The 8,292-nt window shown below is 59.2% G+C and overlaps 1 protein-coding gene across 1 annotated transcript; it reads right to left on the minus strand.

Moving 5' to 3' along the window:
- Positions 1-1,495: 1,495 nt before the first annotated feature.
- On the minus strand, positions 1,496-7,096 carry LOC102434922 (NEDD4-binding protein 1-like). Its single transcript, XM_006109187.3, has 3 exons — positions 6,655-7,096; positions 5,172-5,279; positions 1,496-1,899 (listed from the first exon to the last, which is right to left on the minus strand). Exons 1-3 carry the CDS (start codon positions 6,798-6,800, stop codon positions 1,641-1,643), a joined length of 513 nt encoding a protein of 170 aa, XP_006109249.1. The 5' UTR covers positions 6,801-7,096; the 3' UTR covers positions 1,496-1,640.
- Positions 7,097-8,292: the final 1,196 nt, after the last annotated feature.

Here is an 8,292-nt window from a genome sequence, read left to right on the forward strand (position 1 = left end):
GGCTGACGGCGGGACTGCGGCCGGGCGGGGATGTCCGATGCCACCTCCAGACTTAGTGGGGGACAGGATGACAGCGCTCCAGGAGCCACTCCAGCCCGGACAGTGTAACTCAGTGGCTCGATCCCCAGTGTGGGGCGAGCAGGAGGCAGCCGATCCATGCTTCTCTCTCATCACTGATGTGCCTATCTCTGTCCTTCCCTCCCTTCCTCTCTGAATTCAATAACAAAATGTGTGTGTGCGTTTTTAAAAAAGAGCCACTCCACCTGCAGGTCGGCTCTGGGAGGACTGACCCCGCCCCTCGGTCTGGCTCGGCACCGCCTGGGCGCGTCCAGCAGGCCTGAGGACGGAGGGTGAGACTCTGATTCTGTATGGGGGGGCCCTGGCTGACAGGCCTCAGAAAAGGGACCCCCGTGAGTGGACGGGCAGCCCTCACCGACCCATGTGCGCCCCCCTCTCCCCGACGTCTGGGTGAGGCACTGGCACCCACAACTGTGTGCACAGAGGTGAGTGTTTAACTTCCTTATCAACCGGCTGAGCCTGCTGCGGGCGGCGCTGGCTGTGGGAGGAGCCGGAGGACATTCCTCGGGCAGCTGGACCGCGGACCGTGAGGCCAGTGAGGCCTGCACTGGGGCCTCGGGTTCAAGTTGGGACGCCGGGGAGGAAGTGAGAGGTAGGAGAGGTGTGGTGTAGAGCAGGGTGGGTGCGGGCGGGGAAGCAGGGCCTGTGGGTGCTCAGCCCGCGTTCGTGTCCTGAACACCAAGGGCTCAAAGGAGAAAAGATGCCCAAGACCAGGGAGGGGGCCACCTGGCCCTGCAGGAGACCCCGCTGCACGAGTCACCCCCACAGCCAAGCCGGGAACCCCCAGGGTCTCCTTGCAAATGGAAACGAACCCCTGAACGCCTTCCTGCTGGAAACACACACAAGTGCAGCCTGTTTTAGTTTTAAAGAGAAAAGGTCCGCTGCTGGGTCAGTGGTTCTCAACCTTCTGGCCCTTTAAATACAGTTCCTCATGTTGTGACCCAACCATACAATTATTTTCGTTGCTACTTCATAACTGTCATGTTGCTACTGTGATGAATCGTCATGTAAATATCTGATATGCAGGATGGTCTTAGGCGACCCCTGTGAAAGGGTCGTTCGACCGCCAAAGGGGTCGCGACCCACAGGTTGAGAACCGCTGGGTTAGAGGCTCTGCGTCAGGCACACAGAATACTGTGGTTAACGACGGAAAAAACAAAAGCCAACCTGAACGGCAACTCGCCAGTGTGTGGCGCCCCCAGTGCCTGCTTTGTCCTTTCAGACCCCCAGGAAGCGCCTGGCTCCCCGCTCTCCACGAGGAGCTGGTGTAGCTCAGTGGGCAGAGCACCAGTCCGAGGACTGAAGGGTCCCGGGTTCAATTCTGGTCAAGGGCTTGGACCTGGGCTGCAGGCTCGATCCCCGGTCCCCGGTTGGGGCTCGTGTGGGGGGCAACCAATCGATGTGTCTCTCTCACACGGATGTTTCTCTCTCTGTCTCTCCCCCTCCCTTCCACTCTCTCTAAAAATTAATGGAAAAATACCTTCAGGTGGGGACTAGCCAAAAAACCCCCAAACCAAAAGGACCACAAATGAAGGTTTTCTCTTTCGGGGGCACCGGCTTGATTAGTTTCCACACAGACAAGATCCGCACTCAATCTGAGACCATTGAAATGAAATCAGGAGCCCTGTTTGCTTCCCGGGACATGCTTGCTCTAAACCTGCACAAAGCCCGGAAAGACACGGGAAAGCACGCGGCCATCCGGAGAGGAAATACCTAAGGAAGACTTCCTTCCGAAGAAACTCTTCCAATCGGGGTCCACTCCTTCCCAGAGGGTCGTCGGGAACCATGAATATGTCCCCCACGAAGGTGTACTGGAGCAGCCTGCAACAGAGGGCGAGGGGGCGTGGAGGGCGTGGAGCGCGCTGGGGCCGCGGCAAAGGCCCCCAAAGTCCTAGCGCCGCGCAAGGCCCGAAGGCCGAGGCACCCCGCCCCACACGCTAGCGTCTCCCCCGGATCCCAGTGGAGCCGAGCCAGCAGCTCTCAGCAGCTCTCCCTTCTTCCCGAGACCCCGGTGTCTGTCTGAGCCCGGGGGCAGCTGCGCCCAGCGTGGTTCACTGTCAACATCCCTCCCAAGGCCAGACCCCAGACTCTAGGCGGGTGCCCGACGAAGGTTTACATTCGAATGGATGTGGGAGACCCCGGGGTGTCCTCAATCAAACCACAGCCCAGAGTGGAGACAGGAGCTGCGGGCGAGGGCTGCGGGGGCTAACATGTTCCTGGATGTGCTCGGGGCTGCTCGCCTGCGGGGCTTCCCAGGCTGCCTCCCACGGCCAAGGAGCAGGAAACAGCTCTTCCCATGTGCACCTGCCCGGTGGCCCCGCCCTGCCCTCACCCAGTGCGCGCTCTCCACACCACGCAGGGCTCTCTCCCCAAACATGACGCACAGAAGCGCCTGGGAGCCCAGGGCTGCACGCTCTTCTCCCTCTGGCCCTGCGGCCGGCGGCTCAGCCTCCTCGCCCAGGACCTGGCCCTCTCTGGGGGGCTTATGGCCTAATAAACCCTTTCTTCCCGAGATTTCAGCTGTGAAAGCTGTTGTCCACTGGCAAACCGCTGAGGACACCTTTAAAAAAGGAAGCCGTGAGCCCTGGCTGGTGTGGCTCAGTGGATAGAGCATCGACCTGGGGACTGAAGGGGCCCAGGTTCGATTCTGGTCAAGCGCACATGCCTGGGTTGCGGGCACGATCCCCAGTGGGGGGCGTGTAGGAGGCGGCCGATCAATGATTCTCTCTCATCATTGATGCTTCTATCTCCCTCTCCCTCTCCCTTTCTCTCTGAAATCAATACAAATATATTTTTTTTAAAAAGAAAGACATGGTACTTGAAGAAGTGAAAGCAGAGGTTAGTTGTGTTTAATTTATCAACTTTTGAGGAAACAAAAGTGCCAGTTGTTGGACCAGGTCCGGGCCTTGTTTTGCGTTTTTGACGTTGGACCCGGGTGGGCTCTGAGAGCGATCGGCCGGCGTGCACACGTCTGGGTGCCTTCAGGCTGCGTGTGGACATGGACAGCGTCCGGGAAACGCCGATGCGGGCCCAGGGCCAGCGTCCAGCAGGGACTAGCCCCAGGAGATCAGTGGCTCGTGAACTGTGCCCAGAGGTCAAAGGCCAGCTCCCAGTTCGGCTCTCAACAGCTTTTTTTTTTTTTTTTTTTTTAAATATATTTTATTGATTTTTTACAGAGAGGAAGGGAGAGAGATAGAGAGTTAGAAACATCGATGAGAGAGAAACATCGATCAGCTGCCTCCTGCACACCCCCTACTGGAGATGTGCCCGCAACCCAGGTACATGCCCTTGACCGGAATCGAACCTGGGACCCTTCAGTCCACAGGCCGATGCTCTATCCACTGAGCCAAACCGGTTTTGGCAACAGCTTTTTAACAACACACGGGCCACAGGCACGGAGTCACCCGCTCTCACCTGGGCCCCGGCAGCGACATGCCAATTTCCTACGACCCCTAATGGCTCAGCAACGGACACACATCCGCCCTGGGAGCTGGGAGCCCACCGAGGCGCCACCGAGTGGTGCAGTGTGGGCAGCTGTGTGGGTACCAGTCCGCTCCTTTAGGTAACTGGTCAAGTAGCTGTCGGATGGCGCTCTGTCCTGGGTGTCTGCGTGTGTGTGTTTGGGGGACCCCAATCTGGTAGGACTGAACCCTGAACCTGGGACCCGAGCCACCTCCAGGTAGACAGCATCAAAACTGAGTTGAATTCTGCCCGGCCGGCGTGGCTCAGTGGTTGAGCATCGACCTATGACCCAGGAGGTCACGATTCGATTCCTGAGCACATGCCCGGGTTGTGGGCTTGATCCCCAGTGTGGGACGTGCAGGAGGCAGCTGAGCAATGATTCTCTCTCATCACTGAAGTTTCTAGCTCTTGTCCTCTCCCTTCCTCTCTGAAGTCAATAAAATTCCTATATGATAAAAGGCTAATATGCAAATAGACCGAACAGCGAAACAACTGAACTGACGTGCACTGACCACCAGGGGGCGAGTGCAGACCATGGCGGGCGGGCGTTGGTCGCAGTGGGATGGTGGAGCAGGTGAGCAGGGGCGCCAGACCAAGGCAGGGCGCCGGTCGCTGTCATTGGGGCAAGCCTCTGGTGGTTACTGAAAACTCTTTGCTCCCGCAAGCTGCAGTCCCACCTGGTGCTCGCACCTGCAGCCGGCGCCAGAGCCACCGCTCGCACCCGCTGCCAGTGCCCAGCGCCGGTCCCTATTGCTCAGCGCCGTCAGCCGGTGCGCACGGAGGCTTCTGGCCTTGATTACCCCTGAGGGCTTCTCCATCTCCCCCTGCTCCTGAGGGTGATCGGGGCAGCAGCCGCTGCACGCACCCGCTGCTGGCGCCGACCCTGCTCGCACCCGCTGCTGGCGCCGGCCCCAATCGCTCCGCGCCGTCAGCGGGTACAAGCGTGGGTGGTGCTGTCAGTGCATGGGAGCAGCAGTGGGAGTGGGGCTGCCGGCAGACAGAGGACCTCGAGCCGTGGCTGGAGGAGGGGAGCGGGGCCGGGCGAGGGCACAGAGGATGGGGCTGAGACCCGCCCCTGTGCCCACTGCAGCCCACAGTTCCTTTCAAGGTGCACGAATTCGTGCACTGGGCCCCTAGTATATTTGTAAAAAAGAAAGAATTGAGTTGAATTCCTAGACACCATGATGGTGGCTGAGAATTGTTTGTTGATGTGGGAGGAACCACACCTCCTCTCCCTGCATTGGAATTGGATTCGGGAACCCAATTTACCAGCAACGTTTATGTTTCATGGTTAACGTGTGAGGCCGGTGACCTGCAGAAGCCCCCTGGGCATCGGGCGAGGCCAGGAGGAGGCACTCTGCCGCGTCCCACAGCTAACAGTAGCGGCGCCCAGATGTGCCCTTGCCCGGCAGGGAGCTCGGCCTGAGCGGTGCCTGTGGGCACCCAGCCCCCCTTCACCGGGGGCCCCTGACCTGGAGGGGCCCCACCCCACGGTCTGGGCACACAGTCCTAGGACTTGGCTCCCTGTCTTGCTCTCTGCACGGCAAGGTGAGCACAAAACAAACAGCAAACAGAACGGAAGGACGAACCACAGCACATGTGGCTGAGGAAGGACAAGGGAGGGACGTTACCTTTTGGTGATAATTTCTCTCCAGGACACCGACTCGGTCACAAATTCTCTGAAGTTGTCATTTGTTACAATGATGCCACCAGTTTTGTCCGCTAAGTGTAGCAGAAACCTGTGGTAACAGGACAGAGGGTAAGAGGGCAGGCGGTCCCCGGCCCCCGGGCTGTGCAGTCAGACACAGGGCTTCCTCCCTCTTCATAGGAAACCCCAGGACGCGGCTGAGGCTGGGGACAGAGAGGCCTCGCCCCTGCCAGCTGAGGACCCAAGAGACGCTGAGCACCTCTGAGGTTCCTAGTAGATTGGAAAGGGGCCTGGTTCTCACACAACCTGACTCTCTTTTTGAAAATGGTCTCAGCCACATTCACACCCACATTCACACCCACATTCACACGTGCTGTAGAGAACCGCCCGGTCAGCGGGGACGGCAGGGAGCCGAGGTGGGGCGCCCAGGCCGGGCTGAGCCACCCGTGGATCCCTGCGGTTCTCGGCTGTGCACCGGGAGCTCTGGTGCCAAGACCAGCGGTTGGCACAGGCAGCCTTGCCATCGTTGTCCCCACAGGGTCATGTTCTGCTCTGACTTGAGGAGCGATGCTCAGCCCTGGCCTGTGGCCAGTTGGCTGGGCGCCATCCCGGGCACCAAAAGGGTTGCTGGTTCAATTCCCAGTCGGGGCACAGGCCGGGGTTGTGGGCTGGATCCCCAGTGGGGGGCGTGCAGGAGGCAGCCGGTCCATGACTCTCTCATCATTGATGTTTCCCCCTCTCTCTCCCTCTCCCTTCCTCTCTGTACAAGGTCAATTTTAACCAGTTAACTGCCACGATATTTTGAATTTAATTTAAAAAGGTCCGTCACTTGCATCTATAGACTCTTACGAAGTACAAATGGTTAAAAAAAAAGCTTAAAAAAAAGAAAACAGCAGAACTGCCGTGCCGCCTCGCCCAAGTACAGACTCACTCCACCCCCAGCTGTGGAGAGACAGGCGACGGGAAGTGGGGCGCTGGGCGCTGGGCAGGCTGTGCCGTTGCTGGAGATGCTCAGGTCCCGCTCTTACGGGAGGTGGGGAGGATGGTGGGTTACCCCCCAGGCAGGTAACCACACAGACACCGGCTCCGGCATCGCGGTGCAGGTCACGGCCCCAACAGCCAGGAGACAGCGTGAGACAAGAACACGCGCTTTCAGCAGCACCAGCACCAGCACCAGCACCAGCGCCCCATCCAACGCGGCTTTCCTTCCGGATCCGCCGGCTTTTGTTTAAAAAGACCTGGGTGCCACGCTGCTTCCCCGCGGGCACGCTCGGGAGGCAGCCGACCGGAGGCAGCCAATGGATGCGTCTCTCTCGCATCCATATTTCCCCCTCTCCCCTCCTCCCTCTCAAAATCAATGGAAAAACTGTAACAACAACAGAGAATGAGAGCCCAGGGCGGAGAAGTGTCCCTGGGAGCAGGCCCGCCCTCCCCCAGGCGCCCCCAGCAAGCAGGGCGCCTCCTACCTGTCGTCGTGGGAAGCGATCCGCTCCCCGAAGACCATGCGGGCGGGGGTCAGGGACAGGATGCCCAGCTCCTGCAGCTGCGTCAGGAAGTGCTGCTCTGTTCGGAGGGAGGGGGCACAGTCAGCAGGGCCCCCCCACGTTTCCATGGTGACCGTACCCCAAAGCCGGCGCCGGCAGAGCCCTGGGAAACCTTGTTCTCTGCTGACTCAGGGACACTCGGTTGTGCTGACTCACGGGAAGAAAACAAACAGCCAGCGAGGCACAGACTATGCAAATGCCACGTGGAGCCCGACTTCAGCAACTTTTGAGCATAAAGAAGTTCAGCCCGTTTGCTTCTTAAACGAACAGGAGGAAACCACAAACCTGTGTGTGAGGGGCCCCACCACCAAGGGCTCTGCGGCCGAGTTCCCCGCAGCAGAGCACAGAGTGAGGGCCACAGCCCCCCGGGGAGAGGGGGGAGGGGGACCCCGGAGCGCCTGCTCCCGGCTCCCTCTGGGGCACCTGACTCAGCCCCTGGCCGTCAGTGCGAATGCGCACTGACCGTCAGGGGTGTGGTGGCTCGGGAGGACGGAGAGCCGCCCACACTGTAGAAAACCGGTGACCGGGAAGAAGAGGCCCAGAGCTCCGGCCTGGGGTCCCCACACCTGCTGTCCCGGAACGCACCGTGCACAGCCGTCAAGACTCTTCCAGGGCCGCGGCCATGCACCAGGAGGTCACGGTCCATTCCCGGTCAGGGCACAGGCTCAGGGTGTGGGCCAATCCCCAGAGTGGGGCGTGCGGGAGGCAGCCGATCAATGATTCTCTCTCATCATTGATGTTTCTATCTCTCTCCTTCTCTCTGAAATCAATAAAAATATATTTTTAAAAAAGAGAGGCTGGAAATGAAAAGAAAAGAAGACCCTCCAGGGACCCAGCGCAAAAACAGCTGTAAAACGAGCAGCTCCGCTGTTCCCCAGACCCTGCTCTCGGGACAAACGGCCCCAAGTGGGGGAGCTGGGACTTACCGCCCCACCGGACAGTGGCTAAGCCTGACCCTGCCTGATGTCTGGGCACCTCGCCCCCCCCCGCCCCCCCCCCGTCTGTTTCTAGGTGCTCAGGGGTCCGCGGGAAGCTGCCCGAGTCAGCCCTTCCCGGCTCCTCCCACGACGGCCTTCAGTTTCTCTGGGATATTTCACGATTATAAGTTCAAGCCTGGGTGCGGGGCCTGCAGGGCATGTGATCACAGAAATGATGTGCATTCGCTCCAGGCAGACCATTAAAAGGCCACTCTGCCCCGGCCAGTGTGGCTGCTGGCTGGGCGGCGTCCTGTCCCACGCACCCATCCCTCCCCGGTCAGGGCCGCGCCCAGGCTGCGGGCTCCCTGGTCGGGGCGCGTGCAGGAGGCTCACATCGATGTCTCACTCTCTCTTCCTCTCTCTAAAAATCAATTTAAAAATCTTAAAAAAATATACATTCTATTTGAGGGCTCTAAATTTATCAAGTGACCACTTTCAAAAATAACATTTTAAAGAGGCAGAAACCCAGCCTGACGAAAGAGAAACGGGCCAAAAGCTTTTTTTAAAAAAAAATACATTATCTAACCTCCGTCTACATAATGACTCCAATGGTGACTTCGAGAATGGGCGCCAAGGCCCCGCC

This window comes from Myotis lucifugus, unplaced genomic scaffold (genome assembly GCF_000147115.1).
Source record: "Myotis lucifugus unplaced genomic scaffold, Myoluc2.0 scaffold_6741, whole genome shotgun sequence".
Lineage (NCBI taxonomy): Eukaryota > Metazoa > Chordata > Mammalia > Chiroptera > Vespertilionidae > Myotis > Myotis lucifugus.